Source organism: Neodiprion virginianus, chromosome 5 (assembly GCF_021901495.1).
Source record: "Neodiprion virginianus isolate iyNeoVirg1 chromosome 5, iyNeoVirg1.1, whole genome shotgun sequence".
Taxonomy (NCBI): Eukaryota; Metazoa; Arthropoda; class Insecta; order Hymenoptera; family Diprionidae; genus Neodiprion; species Neodiprion virginianus.
In genome coordinates this window covers 35,557,131-35,579,875 of record NC_060881.1, presented here as the reverse complement: position 1 = coordinate 35,579,875, position 22,745 = coordinate 35,557,131, and the positions used below count along the sequence as shown (strand labels likewise).

At 38.3% G+C, this 22,745-nt stretch overlaps 2 protein-coding genes across 12 annotated transcripts; one reads left to right on the top strand and one right to left on the bottom strand.

Annotated features, from left to right (window-relative positions):
- Positions 1-437: 437 nt before the first annotated feature.
- On the bottom strand, positions 438-9,299 carry LOC124304516 (transketolase-like protein 2). 3 transcript variants are annotated; one of them, XM_046762865.1, is made up of 9 exons: positions 8,959-9,299; positions 6,083-6,313; positions 4,707-4,852; positions 4,403-4,592; positions 2,672-2,906; positions 2,440-2,583; positions 2,137-2,310; positions 1,803-2,018; positions 438-1,678 (listed from the first exon to the last, which is right to left on the bottom strand). In XM_046762865.1, the coding sequence occupies exons 2-9, from the start codon at positions 6,172-6,174 to the stop codon at positions 1,007-1,009; spliced, it is 1,869 nt and encodes a 622-aa protein (XP_046618821.1). In that variant the 5' UTR covers positions 6,175-6,313; positions 8,959-9,299; the 3' UTR covers positions 438-1,006. The 3 variants fall into 3 exon arrangements, with proteins under 3 accessions (XP_046618821.1, XP_046618820.1, XP_046618819.1); XM_046762864.1 differs by lacking the exon at positions 8,959-9,299 and adding an exon at positions 6,435-6,515; XM_046762863.1 differs by lacking the exon at positions 6,083-6,313.
- Positions 9,300-10,297: 998 nt separating this feature from the next.
- On the top strand, positions 10,298-15,692 carry LOC124304522 (heat shock factor 2-binding protein-like). 9 transcript variants are annotated; one of them, XM_046762885.1, is made up of 7 exons: positions 11,354-11,372; positions 11,509-11,567; positions 11,685-11,871; positions 12,210-12,314; positions 12,429-12,691; positions 13,215-13,555; positions 13,897-14,926. In XM_046762885.1, exons 3-7 carry the CDS (start codon positions 11,827-11,829, stop codon positions 14,001-14,003), a joined length of 861 nt encoding a protein of 286 aa, XP_046618841.1. In that variant the 5' UTR covers positions 11,354-11,372; positions 11,509-11,567; positions 11,685-11,826; the 3' UTR covers positions 14,004-14,926. The 9 variants fall into 9 exon arrangements, with proteins under 9 accessions (XP_046618842.1, XP_046618848.1, XP_046618843.1 ...); XM_046762889.1 differs by lacking the exon at positions 11,354-11,372 and adding an exon at positions 13,684-13,768 and having other exon boundaries at positions 11,379-11,567; positions 13,897-13,942; XM_046762886.1 differs by lacking the exons at positions 11,354-11,372; positions 11,509-11,567 and adding an exon at positions 10,298-10,618.
- The last annotated feature ends 7,053 nt before the right edge of the window (positions 15,693-22,745 follow it).

Below are 22,745 nucleotides of genomic sequence, written 5' to 3'. Positions count from 1 at the left end.
GTCAACAAAACCTGCCTCTCTGCAGGTTCTCACTGGGCACAACTTTGCCGGTTACGCAGTCGGTAAACCACTGATTCCGGAGCCCGTGTATACCTGTGGTCGATGCAGAATTTCTATTCTAAATATTATTAAAAAAAAACTTACTCCTTGAAGCGATTCATAAAGTACTGATTAGTTCTTTCCGTTATAATTCAATGAAAACCAAGTATTTTTCGATCCAGATACTGTTCTCCCTAAAATTTAAGGCCAATCAGCAGGCGTGACTACTATAAACGCCCTGTGTTAGCGAAAATTTGGTCCAAGCCTTGACTGAAATGCCATGAGCTTGAAACTTTTGAAAGTCGATTTGCTCACATTGCATTAAAGAACCATCACGCGGTAAAGATCGCAGACCTTTCAAATTGAGAGCGCGACAAATTAAAAACGAAAAACGTTAATGATCTTTGAACACTTTATTTCCTTTTCACATACGCTCTGTGGTTGAAAAACAGGTCGGTGGTTAAAGAAACAGGGAGGGGAATTACAAACAAGTTTATAAAAATAACCTACCATTCAACTTGTGCATCCAATAACAACTATTTCTAGTAAACTACTGTGTTAGTTATTATTGCTGGAACGTTTGTTTTATACATAGAGTAAATTTTTGGAATAATTGGCAATGTTGAAAAATTTAAGAAAATTATTGCACGACGGAATGGCGTTCAGACTCGGGGGTATTTGCACTTTATTGTTAGATTTATAATACGAAACATGCGCTGTATGCATCTCGAAATAGTTGAGCAGACTGATACTGAATATCGTTGCTAAAACACTTTCTGTATTTAATAGTTAGCATTGGTCTGAATTTGTCTTCAGGCTCTGCAAACCAGAGTTTTGATTTAGCGAATCCCCCTACCGAGCTTCAAAATTATTCAGTTCTGAAAGTAGTTGAAAGAAAGAAGACATTCTTCTGTTAGCGCAAAGACTTCTCTTCGCACTGCAAGTTCTCAGCGTTAGGAATAGATATTCAGAGTTTCAGTATTTCATGAACAGCCGTAACAATGCTTCGACTGCTGATACCATACGCATCGAGCAGAACAGCTGTTGGACCAGAGCGAGGCACAACTGGTACGGCAAGCTTTTTCACAATTATATCTCGCACACCAGCAACGGCCGAGAGTACTGCATCGCCCAAACCACCCTCTGGATAATGATCTTCAACAGTAATAATCCTACCGCCAGTTTCGCGAGCATTTTTTATTATCCCGGCAGCATCAATTGGTTTTATTGTGAACGGATCCATGACACGCACGTTGATTCCACTCTTGGCAAGTTCATCGGCAGCTAGTATAGCTTCAACTAGCGTAACCGCGGCACCAATAATCAGCACTTGATCTTTGCTTGAAGTTTTGATAACCTGAGCTTTGCCAATTGCTAGTGCCTTGTCGTTCTTATAAATGACAGGTGTTTCTGGACGCGAAGTTCGGATGAAACAGATTCCTTTCGTGTTCGCGGCCAATTCTACGGCACGTTCCGTTGAAACGGCATCAGATGGGTAGAAAATAGTAGCTCCAGGTATCGCCCGGAACATGGCCAAGTCTTCTAGGCCCATCTGCGAAGGTCCATCCTCACCGATTGAACAGCCGGCGTGAGAGCCGACAAAGTTCAGGTTGGTTTGCGATATAGCACCCATACGAATCTGCAATAAATAACATTACACGAAAAACGTATAAATTACAATATCTCATGTTCAATCAATGTGTTACGCTACAGATTCCTGATAATCAGTTAGGTAGAATTCATTCACTAGAATAAGAGCTCACTTGATCATAGGCACGCGTGAAGAAGGTAGCAAACGTCGACACAAAGGCAACAGTACGATCACGGCAAGCCATGCCAATTCCTACTCCAACTAAGTTCTGTTCAGCAATAAAACACTCTATGTATCTCGACGGATCGACCGTCCTGATTTTATCTGAAAAGGTTGATGTCCTCATGTCACCATCCAGAGCAACCACACGGGAATTGTTGGCTGCAATCTGCATGAAAAAGTATTGGTTCAATAATAACGTTGCTACTAATAAAAACATGAAGGTACGTTATGAGAATACTACAACTTTTATCACAGAGTAAGTGATGTAATTGCGATATATCTACCTTGGCAAGGCCATTTCCGTAAGCAAGACGTGTCGCAATCTTTTCACCTAATTTATAGTTAGGTGGTGAGCTCAATTTTATATTACTAATGTCGACGATTGGTGCATCTGCGACGAGGGGTTTTTGCGGATGCAGAGCGAGTGGACCAGGATTTTTCAATAATGAAGTTAGATGCTAGAACAGGACACCAGTAATCAACATAGTATATTATAAGATAGTATACATAAAGAAATGTGGAAACCCGTGGATGGGTTTCGACAATTTTGAATTCCTTAAAAAAAAAAAACAGTAATCTTTTCATACCTGAATGACGGTATCACCGTTGGCTCCCAGAGCTTTTCCATGCCAATTGAGTTCATCTTCAATGTTGGGAAAGTTTCGACCTTTAAATGTCTTTGCCAAGATTGCAGTTGGACGGCCTTGAGTATTTTGTGCTTCATGGAATGCCTGTGAAATGAAAGAAGACAGGGTATTTTTTAGGATCTGCAAGAAAAGACTATTCACCACAAAGAGCAATAGGAAATTGTGTTAGTACTTTAGCTAGTTCCTCGACGTCGTGGCCATCGACTACCAGAGCGTTGAACCCAAAAGCTTCTAAACGCACACGATAAACCTCCATGTTATGCTCAAGGGAAGTAGCTTGTGTTTGACCCAAACGGTTTATATCAAATATTACACAAAGATTGTCTAGCCCATAGTAAGAAGCAAAATGAAGTGCCTCCCAAATCGATCCTTCAGCAGATTCACCATCTCCAACTAGGACGTACACCCTTTAAAGTGTAAGTATAATTATAAGATACATGTATAGATTAGCTACTATGCACAATGTGCATATATTAAACAGATCTTGGTTGCTTCAGTGACTAACAAGTAAACTGATAATCCAACTCTGCAGATAACAAAGCTGTCCAGCAGAAAAATCAATCGAGCTCAGTCTATTTTTAATTTTGCTACAATTTGTTTTATATAACACAAGTATGGATTACATGTCTTTTGTTGCTTGTGGTTCACATTCAAAGTAATCGTTTTAGCAACGATACAATTGTGAGTACTTTTATGTCCTATTACTGAAAAAACTCTTTATTTACTCCCCAATAAAAAAAAATTTTCAACTATACTTTGTTTTATATAAAGTGTCGTATGCACTTCAGTGGCAGTCTTTTCCACCTTACGCATTTGCAACATTCGTCTTAGGCTTACACACAGGCATGCTTACAATTCGTAATCCAAACTTACACTTGGCGTAAAACAAACCTACTTTGCCTCCTTAATGCACAATTTATTATTCCTTTGGTGTCTTTTCAATTTTTTATGTTTTGTGCATAAAAGTATACAAGAAAATACTTTAGGGTAGAAAAAATGTGATTGAATCGAAATACCCATTTATTGATGCAGGATTACATCAACATTAACATTCTCTATTGGTCATTTCTCAATGCTAAATTATGAAAACACGTGGAGATATTCAACTCAATAAACTTGGGTATACAGAATCTGTGAGCCTAAGGATGCAACAGTATTCTATAATTAGTAAAATAGCAGGTAATTTAGGAAATTGTTGCACCCTTGAACCGAGTACTGGTGTATTAATCTCTTACACTACACTCCATAACGCTAAATATATGTTTTCAATAAATGATTTTTAATATTGGTAATAATGAACACCAGTTATTGAATAAGCATACCTAACAAGTAAAGTGGACCTTCAGTTTGGTTACACTTGTCTCCTTAGGTACATAATGGTAATCTTATCAGGAAAATTATTGTTTTCCACTTTGTGAGCAATGTTCCCATAATCACATGGGTCTATGAAATCATTATAATCGATTTTTTTCAGGTAAGAATGAATTGAACATAGAAATGATAACAACTGCAATATTTCATTAACTATGAATAAGATAACGTAGACCATGTATCTTGGTGAAGGCTATTCAGCTTAGGAAAAATGCGCTTCCCAAACCAACAAACCTCAGCGCAGTAAATTAAACTTCTTCAACCAAGTAGATAGATTTACTAAGAAAAAATCATTCACTTTGATGTTCTAAATTCTTCAGAGATCATTCAACAAAATTACAAAAGATCTTATTAAAAAATGAGGTTCTTTGCTGAGAGTGTGTTGCAAAACTTTAGAAATCTTGCAACGTATTCAACTAAGAAATGTAGGGCATCTAGCGTCAATAATATATCAAATTCTCTAAATTTTGCCTGATTTCCAAGCTCAACTAATACTGTATAAAAGTGTCACTCGGTTAGTTGGAAAAGTTACCTGTAGCTAGACTTGTCGAAATTCTTGCCAACGTAAGCCATGCCAGCAGCGACAGACAGCCCTTGTCCAAGAGACCCAGTTCCAACGTCAATAAAGTTCAATCTAGGAGTCGGATGTCCTTCTAGGTCATTGTTGAATTTTCGGAGATTCAAAAGTTCACTTGTAGGAAATAAACCTGCCTCTGCCCAAGCTGTGAATTATCACGATCGTTATTGACACGTACATAGATACATTTTTGAAACTCTTACCTATCGTAATTTAGTAACATTCCCAATTGGGATTTTGATAATTTGCAATCACTTACCGGCGTATAAAATCGGTGCAGCATGCCCTTTGCTTAAAACGAATCTATCGTTGTTCACATCACGAGGAGCAGAGACCTTGTAGCGCATTGTGTGAAAGAAAAGGACAGACATGATCTCTGCCATAGATGAGCATGATGTTGGATGTCTACAGTAGGATTACAAAGAATCTTGGGTAAATTTGAAGATTTTTGCAAATACAAATCAAAATCGTCAGAGCTTATAAGATAGTTTAATTTAAAGGTTGGTGCCTAGTTGAAATATAAGGTGGCTTGCTATTTGATTAGGGCACTTCAGTACGATGTCAGACGCCCGACTCCAATCAAAACAGTGAAGGAGAAACCAGGAAATACCAACGCAATTCTGTTGTATTTGCTAAATAAATTTTAGCCTGGTCTTAAATTGATGATAAAAGATGCGTCTGTGTAATAGCTTTGGCCAGATAATTGAAAAAAAAAAAAAAAAAAAAAACATGAGCGCAGTTCACACGTGGTAGAAGTGAAACCTTCAGAAACTAGACTGCAAGAGAATGAGGAGCATGCAGTATCAGAAATGGAATAATTGATTGTTTCATCGATAGGTGTCTCATTTCGTTACATCGATAATAGTTTCATTTTATTTCATCGAGTTTCAAATCACTACCGCGTTGAAGAAGTTTTCACCAGTGGCACTAAAGAAGTTTTCACTTCAAAAATTCTGTAATACAGTTTAAAAATTAGCAAATTACAAATATTTTTTTCGAATCATCAAAAGATAATTTGCAAATTCTGGCAAGGCAACGACATGGATTCATCCTCTAACTTCAAAATGAGTTTAAGAAACCCGAAGAAAATTATTTTGAAAATTTAGTCAACAAGGAGGGAAATACAAAGCATTTTGGTTAAAAAAAGTTATTTATTTGGATACTAATTTTGTACGAAAAATTCGAGACAATCGAACATTTGGCATGGACGGAGTTTCCAGTGTCGTGTGAAGGTTCACTATGTAGATCGAATAGACACTTCATAATTTTTAATGCATACATGGTATGAGGAAACTTTTTCGATTTTGCATATGATTTATAAAGACTCATTTTCAGAATAATAATGATAAGTCAAGCCTCAGGACCAAGAGCCTTGGACTGTGAACATTGGCCTCACGATCAGTTGTAGAATATTAGGGGGAAATGGAATAATTGACTACGATTGTAACGCTAGGTGAAGATGAACCAAAGGTTAAGAGCGGACCATGTTCTAACTACAGAATGACTAATGGCCAAACTACCCTGGGACGCTAGGATTATACCACGTACGCAAAAACTGCGTTAGCCCGGTAAGGTTGGGTTAGGTTAGGTTAGGTTAGGTTTTTCGATGGGCAGGTAATTTTTACAGATAGATACCCGCTTTTTGCTGCCTGCGTTGCTGTGACCGAATGAATCCTGAGCCAGTTGGCCACATCGTAGAGCTTTTGCGTATCAATTTCTTTCACCATTTTCAATTAACTTTAGAATTAATCGGCTAACTCCACGGTTGTCCGCTGACCCTCTAACTGCAGTGTTCAACGCGTAGTCGCAAGCTGAAGCATCAGCGGCGACGAGCTTCGCTTATATCGCCGGCTTGCTATCTCGACCCTTGACCGTAGATGCAAAAAAAAAAACAGTACCCAAATGGAAGAGATGGTTAAACGACGCCACCTATTTTTACACGCAATAAGTTACATAATCGTCACGATAATAGTGTAATAAATATTACGGAAGTCGTTGAGTTGAATCACAGTCTAGGCCCTCTAGGTTGAAGCAGCTAGATTTTCACGAGCAGCAAAATGCTGCTGCAATATTTTGCTGCCTCATAGTTCTTGAACAATAGGAATAATGCCAATTAAATGGGTGACACTCACTCAGCACTCACCAGGTAGCGTTACCCTCCGCTATTTTATTACCATTCCCTTTCATCATAAACTCGGCGCAAAATATTCCGGCAACAGGATGCTGCCGGGAAAAATCGAGCCGTAAGCAAAATGCAGAAGCTGTAGCGGAATTGTGTTCACGCTGCCGCATTCTGCTTAAATGGGTGGCCTATGGCTTGTAGAATTCTGTGAGCGTCGACCTTGAAGGCCTTGAAGGCCTTGAAAGCATGAGCAGTTGCTCCATTTTTTATGATTCTGCATTGTACTAATTATGCCATTCTAATAAACGATTCTTCAAATAAACGATAAATCTTAGAACTGGACGCTTCAAAGAGGGAAATGAGAAAAACGATTGTTGAATTTTACACATCACATCCTCGGTTATTTCGATTATAACTATATGCGCTTATGCATATACTAATAATCAAGCTAAGCCGGGTCATCGTGCAGAACAAAGGCCAAGAGTTTATCCGGTGAAATATAGAATTTCGTATTAGCTGTTACTGTAGCAAATCGAGATTATCCTGCGAAATTTACGATATAGTTGTTACCCTGCAAATATTTGCAACCAGCGGAGGAATGAGTTATATGTATACGAGACGAATATTCAATTGGAATCGATTTCTGAAAATCTCTCCAAGTCGTTCCGGAATATCAAACTAGAACCTTCTACGGTAAACACATTAACAGTTTTTTAAGACTTAATTCCACCCGGATATGGCCAAACGTTTCACCGATAGCCGACACGCGTAAACGGTAACGTTTTATTTGCAACGTTAACTGGGTTCAATGTTTGCCTGAATCAACTACGCGTTTTGAGTTATGAGTTATTTAGGGAACTAATGCTTGAGGAATGAGTTTTAGGGAACGAATATTCAATTTGAATCGTTTTCACAGAATCCCTCCAAGTTGTTCCGAAATATAAAACTACAACTTTCCAGGGTAAATACATTAACGGTTTTATTACGAATAATGTTGATGTTAATACGCAATTCCACCTGGAATTGACCCTATGTTTAACCAATAGAGGACACGCGTGAACGGTAACTTTTTATTTGCAATAATAACTTTTTTTCTGAATAGGTATTGATAACGCATTTTTCTCCCAATATTTGTATGGATTATTTCGTAAAATCGCGATAATTGTGCTTTTTTGAAATTAACTGGAAAGTTTTATTTTCCGTCACTTTAGTGAAAATATAAGTCTTGGTTTTTGCAAATAATAAGTTTTTATTAATTTGTACATATCTTATCGAACAGGGATGTAGGAATTGGTCTATTGTACGATCCGTCAGCTAGACCAAATAATCTACGAAATGGTTCTAGATTAAAATCTGAATTTTCCAGGGTGTACTCAAGATAAGACTCGGGAACCTTTCATTTCTGACCAAATTCAACTTCAATACTCTGCTGAAAAAATCCGACAGAGATCCGATAGTCTGTGTCGGATTTTTTAAGCACGGTAGGTTCACTACGGCTACTAGGTGTAACCTAGTTTTGGGTTGAATTTGGACTGAAGTTAAAAAAAATGTAAAAGCTATGGTTTTCTACATCAAAATATTCAAGGTGATTCCGAATTCTTTCTGTTTCATTCACCGAGATTAATGGCAACACCGTCTCCTTCAAATCTTACAGTTGTCTAAAACATTTTGCCATGAAGTTCATCGTTATTGACACATTTTACTATTGCGCTGAAAATGGGACACCCTATATAGAAATAATATTGGCACAAATTCCCGCCTCGACGGATCACGTGTTTCGTGACAATGCGTAAAAACTTGCTGTGATAATCTGATAAGGTTTGTGATAATATTTTACTGCTATGACATGGCACGCTGATTTAATCAAGACTTATATTGTATGTATTCGTACATACGTAATGTGATTCTACACACGGAAGTATTCGCAACCGCTTTTGGCTCTAAAGTATCAGAGAAATTAGCTTATAGCTGATGTTCAGATATCCAACCGGGTTGCTAGTAGTTGGTCTCTGAGCGAATAAATGTTCGTCTATAATAGAAGGTGACCAATCACATGCGCCCGGCAGCGGCTAGCTGCAATCACTGGTGAATAAAAATCATCTTATGTCGTAACAGCAGCAGGTCTGCTTTGCACAGCCAATAACTTCCTAGAATCGCCGGAAGCCACCAATACGGTTTCTGTGGCCGCTATATATCGGTCGCATAGACGAATTTGCCCCACGGTAAAAATAATAAAGCAAATCATCAGACCCATGCCGTGAACGAGCTGCTGTTCGTATTGCAGTGGTCGGATGGTGGCTACCAATGCTTGACCCACAAATAGCGTGGTCGATTTTAGCCAATTATTCACAGGTTCTTCAATTTGATAAGCAAACTATACGTTACGTACCCGCTTTTAGTTATCTGGGTCGCCCGGACCGAATGAATTCTTAGCTTCGTGGCGATATCCTTCAGTTCTTGGATCGTTTTTGACTCCGGCTTATGATAGCTTGCCATTGTTCGTTCAGATTTCACTGGATGAGTTTAAAGTATGCTAACGAGCCGATAAATGAAACTGACTTTGAAGAAAACCTTCATCCAACTATATGCAACTTGCTACGGCAAAATTCTACTGATCAACACCCAAAAGCAGCGGTACTCGGGAGGGACGAGCCTCGACCTTGAGACAATCGGTTGAGCGGGATAGAAGCGACCGCATGGACTTTGTCCATGATTGTTCAACTGCGAAAGGTTACCTCGACTGGGCCTCGTGCTGGACGTTATCGCTTCTTAAAATAAAATGGTGATACCAGGAAGTAAGAGAGTAGAAGACGAAACTCCAGCCTGCGTGCCAGCAAAATGTGCGCCCGATATTGGCTCCCACTAAAATAACTCTACATGGAAAGCGCACCGCGTACGTTTGACCGTATAGCCGACTATGCTGAGAGAGATAGCAACTATTAGGCAGATAGTGACTTTACCTTTTTCTAATTTATTGGGCGCGCCAAAAAATACAGAAGCTTGAATAATTTAAACAGTGGATGATTAATCAAATATCGTAAAATCAAATTCATGAAATAACGCACGTATTTTCACATAGAAATGCTCTATTGTATATTAACCGTATGAAATTATGATGAAACAGTACAAATATTTAATTCTTAGAAATAGCGCAAATTTGCATTCTTTCCGTTCGAAATTTGCCACATGGGACATAGACAATAGGCATACACGAAATGGAACTCCAAAACTCCGTAAGTATGTTCATGGGGTGTGTTCCGAAATATACTTTTAGTATTGCCGGCTGTGACGTCACGCAGTCATCTGCGAACAGCGTTCCGTTTTTACTTCGAGTTGCCAGTCACAGTTAAATCCGAACGCTACTTTAACGGACGTAAGAAATATATACGTCCGTGGCTACTTTACAACGCCACCGAGGACGCGGCCATCTCTCAAGTACTGCAACCACTGATCTGTATCACAAATTTCGTGACGTCACTGACTGGCGGCAGTAGGCTGTGGCGCGATTTCGGAACGCGGTTGCCAGTATTTACAGTACTGCAAGTATATTTCGGGAAACACCCATAATTTTATCCTAAACCTAATATATAGGATCATGGCGACAAATTTTGTCAATTCGCCCCATTTCAGTTCGGTTTCCTTGTGTAGGCTCCAATGGGTTCTAAACTCACCCCAAAGTGAACTCTGGTGGCTGTGTATGGAACTATATTACATGCCACCAGAGGTCTGCCACCAGTACCCCAGCACCAAGGTCTGTAGATAAACGAGCGGTCAAAGGAAGGTCTTAGGAAAATTCTTCATGCAAAGGACTTCCCTTGTCTGCTCGTCTATCTACGCACCTTGCCCAGCACTGTGCCGGAGTGTGTTTGGCTCGTGAAGTAATACTTTTCGTGGTTTGGCTGTGACGACTGCGCGAGCTTGAGGGAAAGCCACCAAAGTCAAAACAGAACGCAATCGGCCGTTGACCACGTGACGTCACACTCGGCAGTACTGGCAGTACATTTCAGCACGCATCCGGGAATATGTGAAATCAACTATTTGTATGCATGGTATTAAGAGAAATATCTTAGATTCTTTACATTGATCAGTTAATTCTCTACGTGATTCCTTATCGAGAGTACATTCCAAAATTAGCTCTCAGTACCGTCAACAATCTGTATCTCTTTTTCGCTATCGAGTTCGTGGGTAGCTCTGCCTCTGTCCTAGGGATTTTTTATCGCTGCCAGCCAAAGAGTATGTGAAATATAGGGTATGTTCCGATATACACTGCGAGCACTGTAAGGTGTAACGTCAATTTAGTATACTGCGAAGCCGTTCCTTTATAGTTAGCTATACTGGTTACTGTTTAAAACGGAACGCAGAACAGTATACTGTGATCGACATTTTTCGGCGTTACTTTCATTTCATACATAATATTTGTCTCACACTGCAATAGGTAAAATTTCTTCAAATTTTCCATTTTTGTTTTTAACGGCCGGTATTTTTAAATGACAATATTCAATAATAATAATTATCAATAGTGGAAGCTATTAAATTTCTGAACGCTGTTGATAACGTGATCAAAGCACTGAGAGCACCTTACCTCGAAACCTCCAGTGTTCGCAGTAGAAATATGGTGGTTATTCATGACGTCATATATTTCCCTAGGGTACTGCGGCCTTATACTGCAGTCCATATCAGAACGAATTTTTCTATAGTGAGAGCACTGTGCAGTGCTCGCAGTGCATATCGGAACATACCCATAGAAATACTTCAGTGCTGCCAGCTAATTTAAAAACGCACCCGCAGCATGGATCTAAGCAGGTAAGCATGGCCAATAGTGTAAACATGGCCAGTAGCCCGTGTTTGTAAAAGTCTGTAAGGAATTGGTAGAAGCTTGTAGCAACTTTGCAAAATCTCGTATCGGTGTATACTGAATTAACCTTAATGTCTCAAATAGGAGATAGTCTTTGTAAGCCCGAGGTTATGGAAGAACAGGAACAATTCTTATTTACATATGTACGTAGTTGACACAATTACAAATTACCTTGTGACAGATATGTCGGAAGGAAATATTTTGTCGGCTTTCTCTACGCAATTGTGTTAATAATGTAGTTGCATTGTTAATACTTGAAGGACGAAATCGGCACCGTTCTGAGAACGGTCGGACGTAATTTGAATAACTTTACGGTGGATTGTTCGGCGAGTACTACCATGGCTGATCCATACCCTGGAGAAGATGGGGCAGAAGTGACGTCTCGAACTCTCGGTTTGAAAGATGATGTTACTGCAATGTTTGGACCTCAGGCTGTATTCAAGAAAGGTATTTTATAGTCTTCGAGCAATTTGATTAATCAACTTATGAGCTTGTCGTTTCTCTCCGCTCTTTTTCCTTAGGAGTGGATAGCTATGACAATGTAGAACCTTTGTACAACGAACTATACAAACGGTGGCTCGAGCAACGGGACCAATTGGAGCAAGCACAGGAAGAGATTATCAGACTGAGGAATCAAGTAATTGATTCCAGGTTGAGTTACCAGCATTGAAGAAGAGTCTAGGATTGATTAATCTGACGACAGTGATGAGAAAAAATGCTTGTGCAACCATTCATGGTGATATATGACTGTTTTAAGGTTACATCTCCGGTTACACCTGTTCTAGGTAATGCATCAAAGTACATTTTGTGCCAGCCTTGGAGCTGTGCTAGGAAATTTGGTATGGCATGCGTCCCGCTTTCCTCATGTTGTAGAATTATGGCTATCCAAGGTGAGTACTGCTTCATACTTCTTGGAAAAAAACGGAAGCGCCGTAACTCCATAAAATTGTACATGACATAATTATTAGCGATGCTTAAGATTAGTTATAATCGTAAGTCGCTAGTTTCAGGCAAAACTTGGGGAGTTCTTGTGCATTGTAAATGGAACCTTCGTTTCCTTTATAAACACGTATGGTTCTGTATTTCCCTCTGAAAACAGCGATGAGTTTCAATTTGTAAAGGGTCTCTGTGGTATCGTGACAAATCTATCGGCAAGCCCTGGAGGTCGTCAGTTTTTGGTTACACATCCAAATGGAAAAAATTTGCTGCAGAAGATGGTAAAACTGATGCCTGTGGTACCGTTACCTACGGGCAACTCGTTAGCAAGGTAGATTATGATTATTGCAGGGCATAGTATGGTGAGCACAAAAAAAATTTCATCATTCCATCCGTATCTGCCTTGGATACCTTTCTTTTTTCACACATGTCTTTTTGACAGTTTTCATACTGATGCTAGGTAATTAATATCAAGAAATTGACGATGAAACGTTCGATACTGGTCAATTCTTTATCATACTTCTTTCAAGCATTTAGGTCATCGCTATGAGAGCTTACAGTTACTTTATGCACGCTAACACAAAACAAATTAGACTGCACAGAATTATTCTATACTATAAATTTTGTATAGTTAATGGTATAATGGTAAACCGGAAATGTGGTATACTTAGTATAATGTTTGTATAAACTGATTTCCTACAGTATAATTTTTCTGCGGACTATCTTATGTGGTATAATTTTGTGTAGTATCGAGCGTGTAGTAACAGTGCACTCTCACGGTGATGCTATCAGTATGAATTTTTCTGAACATTTTTGTTCATGCTATTTCAATCTAATATTTTATATCCATCTAGATTGATCTTGATGCTTTTGTACAATGTCAGTATAAATAAATCAGGCCTGCAATATTTGATAGAACTTCGTATCTGTCAAATACTTGGCCCATACCTCAGTGATTCAATTTCGGCTGAACTGAAGCACCTCTCCTTGCGACTACTGCAATCTATTACCTTCGAGCTTAGAGATGAATTGACCATTGATGATATTCTAACGAAAGTCACTGTAACAAGAATTCAAGAACTTGTAAAAACAGAAACGGAAATAGTTTCATCAATTGCCAAAGAGGTCATTTTAAATCTCAAAAACTGCCAATCTTCTCTCATCTATGACGGACGTTTTTGTCAAGATCGACTCGGTAAGACTAATTTTTTAAGATTGAATCAATATCAAAACAATTTAATCTAATGTATAAATTCTGGCTGCTTGGTTATTCGAATTTTTTTTTGCAAAATATTCATTGCTCCCGCTGAATTTTCTGTACAGGAACAAGTCACTCACATCCACTAGGCGTTAAAAGAGAATCATTTAAAAATTTTCAAAGTTTTTTGTGGCTACTACCAAAAACCAAGTACGTGAAGTACTTTTAAGATATTTTCGCATTTGCGAATTTCACGTGAGAGCAATCAATTGTCCATTGACAGAAGAATTTAAAGACGGTTACCCGCGAGCAACTTTTTTATCACTGGTACTTTGCAGATAAGCGGACCTGGGGCCGTATAAAACCGTATCAGCGATCCGGTAGCTTTTTCATTTACGGAACCCGTTCAATACGCAAACCCATAAGACAGACAAAACCTCATTAGGGTTACCGTCTTTAACAGTTTTCAGTCAACGTATTGTCCCTGTCGGGCTACCAGCATCAATGTTTGAGGCTATAAAGTTTCTTAGAAAGAGGGATCTGCACATGTTATCTAGTGGAAGATCAGTTTATGACTAATTAAAATAACTACGAATTGTAATTTCAATTGTACAAATAGGAAAGTAACATCACTTGATTCAGAGACTGAACTAAAGTTAACTAAAATATTTAAGATTAATGTGAATAATGAAAAATTTGATAAAAATTTACCAACATTAAGATACACTATGTCAGGCGCGTATCATACAACTAGAGACAGGTAAATCTTAAAGGCCAAGGCCCGCTGTTGCGGAACAGCGCGGATCCACACAACACTGAACGGTGTCGCACGGTACGGAACTTTTAATGTAACACAGTAATAAGACCGTTAGGCGCACAACGGTATAGTCCATTCCGTTATAACTCACATGCATGAGACCAAAGATTTCATGCGATTACTATCCGCAGCGGATCCCAATAATGGAAGATAAATCCGTGAATCAATCCTTTTCTGAAGATTTCGGTTTGAAATTGATTAAAAAAAAAAAAAATGTATATCATGCCAGGTTCAATTCCTATTGATTCCTATGAATCTGAAATGTTCAAAAACGGGATTCACCGATTTATCATCGATTATTGCGATCAGCTGTGAATAGTAATCGTCAAAAACCTGGTCTCATACAAGTGCGAGTTATAGTGGAATTATATCGTTTTACGCTTAACGGTCTCATTACTGCATTACACTAAAACTTCCATACCGTGCGGCGCCGTTCCGTTCCGAGCGGGTCCGCGATGTTCTGCAACGATGGGCGTTGGATTTAATACTACTCATGTTGTCAGTTACCAGTACATGTTTTTGAACTCGTATTGTGAGAGAAAACTGATTACAAGTACAATCATTCGTTTGTTTTTAGGACGCAATATATCATCTAGCAGATACTAAACGGTATACCGATAGTACTCTGCGCCACAATACAGAGGGTGCTTATTGGACATGAACAGCTGTTGTACTATACCAGGAATATCTACCATCCTTGATTCTTTAATGGTTCCAAACAAATTATGAAAATGTAAACGTATTCTGGAACAAATGAAGTGGATTTTCGTCATGTTTTGGTCCCTTTACCAAGTGAATTGAGTTAGAATTATCCCAGAGTGCTTTTACTTTGATCTTCAAGCTCTGGGTAACTTGGCTTGTGTTTAAATAACGAAAAATTTCTTATAAATGAAAATAGCAAGAGGTACTGCTTAAAATATGAAGTAACATTTCTTATAAATTAGGATAACAAAAGGCACTGCACCAATGATAATAGAAATCAGAATTTCCACTCCAATGACACGTAGTAAAGAACCCGTGTGAAGGTAGTTTTAAACGTTATTTTTTTTCAACGCAAGACATAATTTTCAGTACTCTGCTTAGTATATTGCCATGTTCTTTTTCACTTTTGCAATGATCCACATGTAAACTTCACCAAACCTCAGGGTCAAAGTATTTGCACATAATATTCTTACATAGAGTAATTCAACGAAATAGGAAAATTAGTCACTGAAACAATACGAAAATAGCATTATAAACCCATTTAAGTACAACAATTGGTTTTCCTATTCTGTGATTTGGAGAACTACGTTTTGAAAATACAACTGATAGTCCATTGGTTTGTTTAGCTTAAATAATTCAATGCAAAACATGAGCGAAGTGTTGTCATAGACTTATAGGCATAGACTGCGCTGGACCGCGCGCTCTTATGGAGCTACTGAAACAAAGATCGAAGAACAGAGCAACCCGCCAGACGGGGAAAGTGACAATAAGTGCGTCAAATTTGTCACGCATACACATGTATTTACTCCCATATATGGTCACTTATTCATGAATAATATCAGTTTGCCAATTTAGAACTTCTAAAGATGTGAGTTTGCAAATCTTCACCATCATATAGTGAGCTTTTCATATTAATTTTAATATAGATATACATATACGAGTTGGGAAAATCGCCGTTGCACAAGTGCGTTCTAATGTTGCTATAGGCTGAATTTTCACGGACAGCAAAATGCTGCGACAGCAAGTAGCTTGACCCTGTGAAAGCGAAAATGTGTCGCCAGCGCACCCATCTCTGTAATACGGCGCGGTAATTTTTCCGCTGTCACAGCATCGCGATGCTTGCTGCCGCGGCATTTCGCTGCCCGTGAATATCCAGCCTAAGCAGTCAGGTGTTCTACGGCGCAACTTTTCAGACGAACCGATAAAAAAGTTCTAACAGTTGGCATTACGACAAGCGGTCAATTAAAAACTGTTAATTAAATATTTTGAAGTAGATTAGAACGTTACACATGAAACGCAGACTAAATTCTTCGTTCCACGCATAGTGGAAATGCGGATACTTTTACCTCTGCAGGACTCGTCACGATTCTTACAGTCTTTAACCAATCAATTGAACATATCAATTATATTCGTGAAACGATGCGATTCAACGCAATGCGTGACCCACCACGTTTGTTTAAGCCATGGATACTAGAGTAAAGGAGTGGACACAGCATAGGGGAATAAGTAGTAACGGCGTCCTCAAAAACCCGTCCTTCAATTAGTTCTCCGCTCTGCCACTAGCATCGCATGGCTCGAATAGATCGTAGATATAGTAATAAAATTAGTCCACACGATGAAAGTGACCGATCCGCACTTTCGCAGTAGAATGAAAAGTGACGCACCTAAATGATAGTATATTGGAGGTTAAGGGGACTATTTCAAGAATTGTCGAAACTTTTTGGAGTTTACTCCTTAAGAAACGATTCGAGTTATAGGGCCCGGTACGGAAATTATATGAGGAGTAAAATCAAGTGTAACACGAAAGCTTGAGGCGCTATAGAAAGAGACAAACATATATATTGAACGTGCAAAAGAATGAGATGGAATACATTATGCAGCGTATCCTATACTCGGGTTCTCCTCTTTGGGCGATGCTTCGTAGTCTCACTGCATAGTTCATTACCTCTGGTCTGAGAGTTGAATGTGTGCGTATGTTTGTACGTGTGCGCTGTGTGCCTGCGTATGAATTTATAAGACGTGACGTTATCACGTCAAAATATTTGAAAATATGGAAGAAATTGATTTAGATGATAATGAAGAAGAATCCGAAAAACACATGGATGCGGTTAATTGGTGAGCTTATCGTTTACATTTATGACTAATATAAATTTCAAATACGAACAACTAAATCTTTTATTTAGTGTTTTTATTATTTTTGATTAATTGATTTAATATATTTTATATTTATATATTATTTTCATTACTTATATTAACCCTTAGCGGCACAGATTTTTCCGTACTTACTATCGACTTGAATTTTGTACTCGAGGGTTTTTGGGGCCGCTGATTACGAATCTGCACTCAAAATTTGAAAATTCAAGATGGCGGATTCAATATGGCGGACCAAACGTGCAAAAACTCATTTGACGAGAGCAAAAGTTGGTACCCGGGGGTTTTCAGGGTCGCTGATTACGAATCCGCGCTCGGAAGTTGTAAATTCAATATGGCGGATCCAATATGGCGGACCAAAACGTAAAAAGTCGTTTGACGAGAGCACGGTCTTACATACAGGTCCGGAAACTAGTAGGGTGGGGAATGACTCAGATAATGAGGCAAAACCGTGGTTCTCGTCTTCGCCGTCTGCAGCGCTGCCCCCTCGGGATGAGCAAACCATAAATCAGATCCGAACAGCTGATTTTTCGGAATCAACAATCCTTAATTTTTTACACCGTTTACACACTTTACACTGAGTTATGAACTGTCAAAAACTTCGATGAGCAGGTTATCTTATTGGTATATATCTATATCTATTATACCCCGGGCCAATGGCGCTCCTAGCGGATAGATAGGAAACAAGACCGTGTGCCTCACTAACGGTGACACCCCCTACCACTCAAAAATGCCGGAGTTACCAGACCTGTACGTAAGACCGTGGACGAGACCGAAAGTTCGTACTCAGAGGTTTTCGAAGTCAATGATTATGAATCCGCACTCAAAAGTTGAAAATTCAAAATGGCGGATCCAATATGGCGGACCAAAACGCAGAAGTCGTTTGACAAGAGCGAAAGTTGGTACTCGGGGGGTTTTCGGGGTCGCTAATTACAAATCTGCACTCAAGAGTTAGAAATTCGAGATGGTCGATCCAATATGGCGGACCGAAAATGTAAAAAGTCGTTTGACGGGAAAGAAAGTTGGTACTCAGGGGTTTTTGCGGTCACTTATTACGAATATGCACTCAAAATTTGGAAATTTTTGAAGTAATGTAAATAATCCGAATAATTACAGATATATGTTAGTTTCTCTTATCATTTCATACCCTCTTTTTCTATTCGAATATATCATAATTATCGTTCGTAAGGAGTAAACTCCAGTCGTGCGTCGGAGCTGACACACACTTTTTTTTTTCATAAAATAAGAGGACAAAATTGTCCTGAGCTTCTCTCGATTCATTACGCGAAAATGATAGATTACAGATTCCTAATGTTTCAGCTTATTTTTATTCAACAAAATTTGATACACCCATTTTAATAAACATAATAAATTAATCAACACTGCACATTAATAACAAAAAGTTTTACACATGTAAACATAAACACTGCACGAATTTTGACACATTGAGGTTAGGAAATAAGTAGTAACAGTGTGTCTGATCTAAATATATCTTAATATATATAAATCTCGTGTCACGATGTTTGTCCTCAATGGACTCCTAAACCACTTAACCGATTATAATAAAATACGCACACCATGTGCAGTTCGATCCAACTTGAGAGATAGGATAGTTTAAATCTCAAATTATAGTCGCAATTATAATATATTGCTAATTATTTGTGTTATTATTTGACAGTCACAATTATCTGTTAACTCCGAATGATTCTAACAGATGTCGATACCTTTCGACTGGGTTGAGTAAGTAATCAATGGATGGCGCTGCTATGGTAAATCTACGAACGTGTCATATAAGCTACATTTTAACAGCATAACTAGCAGCCCATCCCGGCTTCGCACGGGCATATAATAATATAATAAAAGAAAATACACAATGTTTACAGTGAGTTTCTAGAAAAATAACATTTATATTATCACCTAATATTATTATATGCCCGTGCGAAGCCGGGATGGGCTGCTAGTATATATATATATATATATGTCGGAGAAGAATAAAGAGGATGCATCATCAAGTGAATGCAAAACTTGAACTTTGAATGAGTCCGCCGTATCAAGCGTCAAGCGTTATTCAACATGCTTCGAATATAGAACAAACAAATGATTTGCTTATAACAACGCTTGGATGAAATCGACAGTCACGGAAAAGCAAGCGAATTGACCGGACGTGTTGGGATCATCGTGCTTTTTACAATGAGCAATCCACGTAATGCAAATCCTACATCCTCTCCGCCTTTCCGAGGCTTCACCCCGACACATATATATATATATATATATATATATATTGTATATATATGACTACGATCTTTTTGATCGCAGCGCCGCCGTTTTAGGCCGGGATTTCGTGTACATTTCTGAAGCACGCTGTGTCCACTCCTTTACTCTAGTCTCCATGGCTTAAGCGTTTATCAACGTGTAGTTGAGGTTATGTTGTATTTTGTACGCGTGCATGCGCCTGCGCTACAAGCTCACAATGGCTTGCCGTGACGTGAACTAGCGGAACCGCGACTTTATACGAAAATTGGTCCTCTATCGAGCACACGTTATTCCTTAGACTATGCTCCTAACAAAGTGACAACTCGAAAGAAAAACGTTTGAACGAGACGCCTATTATTTACTCATATTACAGAGGGTTATGCTCGTGGTAACATTGTTTGCTACATTTTCATATTGAACTCGTTATGCGAGTTGTTAATGAGTATCTTCAAAAAATTTTCAAAACAAAACCTTCAGACACTTGGCGTCCCCACACTTTAGCGTGGTTGGCGTACTGCGTAATTTGTCCCTACCTCTCGGTATGAAATATCAAATCTATGTTCAATCTAACAATAAGTATTTTACAAAGTTCTCGGAATGTATGTGGCATTGCAGTCTTTGCGACAATTCGTACGGAAACTGCACTCCGCCAATACAACTGACATTAACCCCGTATTATGTAAATTTTATCAAATGTGATTAGAAGCAGATAATGTAGAATACACGCAATAATACTGCAGGTTTTACAAGAACATTAATTTTCATGATATGCCTGGACAGCACATGCAGCGAATGAAAAGAATATTGAAAAAGAATCACAAACTTTAATTTTCATGAATCTCGTTTTCGATTTCCGAATTGCGATTGCACAGGACAAAAAAATGTATAATTTTACCTTCTTTTATTCGGTACACATGGTAGTCTATATTTTTTATTCTTCCTTTGAATTGGTTGGATTAGAACTAGTTGACTGGAGGTAATTTACCGATAAACTTATATATTCTGACCACTGAGCTGCTCAATCATCAGTACGAAACTACTATGTTCCAGAAATCAGTTTTGCATCGAAAGTATTATATTGGCGCGCGTATTTCATTGTGGGATTGCTAAGTACGTACTGGCCACCTGGTGACCACTGACGGTACCTGTACGTAAACTTCCATCACGAATTTGTCTGCTGGAATAACTCACACACATGGAAATCATTCTTCATTCAATCGAAAATTGAGAATACAGATAAACATATTTTATTTGTCCTCGGTTAGAATTTGTTCAAGTGTGAGGGCTCGAGAACGTAATACCATGATGCGTATACAGCGGAATTCACATAACGTATATTCTGAGTGAATAGGAATCTTTTTATTTATTTATTTATTTATTTATTTATTTATTTATTTATTTCTTATACGGCCGCAGCCTTTTTGAAGAAGAAAAAAAAAGATACATATGCATTACACTTATAAGTAATCAAATACGATCAATATCCGCTATTACAACCAATTTAAACCTTGATAAAAGAATGAACCAAAACTTAAGAATAAAAATTCCAAAACTTAGATTTCAATAACGACGTCACACGACGAACGCTTAACGAAAAATCATACAAGTCGGGCAAAATGAAAGAACAATTATTGTACAGAGCACACATACGAAAGACGGGCTCACAGTCGAAAAAGCGAGCACGGCCCACTCTAGGGTAGAAAAGGTCAGGACTCCGAGTGGCATAAGTTTCAGACCGAGTAGGTATGAGCCCTCGCAACTCAACAGATAGAATATTCCCGGACATAACCTTAAAAAGGAACAGCAAGTCAACAATCTCCATCGATGAGAGGATGGAAGGAACACTAAATTTAACAGCAACTTAATGGTAGTCGTGATCAAACTTATGCATAGGGGACAAGGCCTTAGCTGACATATAACGCAGAGCTCTGTGCTGAAGACGTTTCATCACATAAATGCCATTTTTGTAGTAAGGACGCCAAACTGTGGAGCCGTACATTAGGACAGATTTAACGAGAGTCATATACAGATAACGGATGGTTTCCCAGTCCTTAAAACATAGTGTGTTCCGAACAATAAAAAACCACAACTTTTCGACCCTACGTATAATCTTAGCAATATGAAGTGCAAAAGACAGACTAGAATCAAATAGGATCCCAAGATCCTTAATTGAATCAACCCGTGAACAAAGATGAGAGCCACCTAGTGTGTACGCATGAACAATGTAAGAGCCACGAGCGAAGGACATTGATTTACATTTACTAAGGTTTAGCCCTAATTTATTCATATTGCACCAGCTCATTATTGCACTAAGATCGTCTTGCAGCTTGATGGAGTCAGATAGGTTACAAGTTTTCATAAAAATTTTAATGTCATCGGCGAATAAAAGGATATTGCTAGACAAAGAGGTAAAAACTATATCGTTGATGAATAATATTATAATTTATAATAATTTTATAATTTATTTTTGAATGCGGATTTGAATGTATTGACGCATTCGCGAGAATGTACAAAGATTGATTTGTAATTCGTTGTAAAGAATAGTGAAGAATAGAGAATTAATATTAGTGCTAGTAAATTCGAGACTTCGGCAAATACAGAATGGCATATTGTGAGACGTATTTTTTCACTTCGATTCAATTCGTTTTCATTTGCTGGGCAAGACCGACAATCGTCAGAAAGACGTTTGAAAGATACCCTATGCTATGTCTTTCGATCTTGAAAAGATGGCTCAACGTCGAAAAGATGCCTTTCGTGACGTTACGAGACTTCAAAAAACGGAGCCATATTAAGACATAGTTCAAACATTATTTTGTCAACTTTCTCTCAGATGCTCTAAGGCTTACTTCATATGCCACTGATTGTGTAAAAAATATATTGTTACAAGAATGTTTATTTCCATTATAATTAATCTGCAAGTATATTTCAGTGAAAAAATATATTAAAATCATTCCAACCAGTAGTTTTGACCAGTTTTGAAGGGGGAGAAACGTATGAGACACCTCACTATACATTTCCATAAGAGATGTCTCGCAGTTGAAATTGGTGGTAAATAAAAGGCAAAATGTCAGTAACGAAACTCGCTGATGAAGGGTGTCTACAGTTGATCTATTCTCAAAGTACTACTTATGATTGCTTCATTTGGGACAATTAACCGTTTACAATTTCAACTTACGGTTAAAATATCCAAAGTTCTCTCATTTGTGTTATACTATCCTTATTATACAGAGATAAAAAAATTCAATTGATCTGGGAAAGCGATCG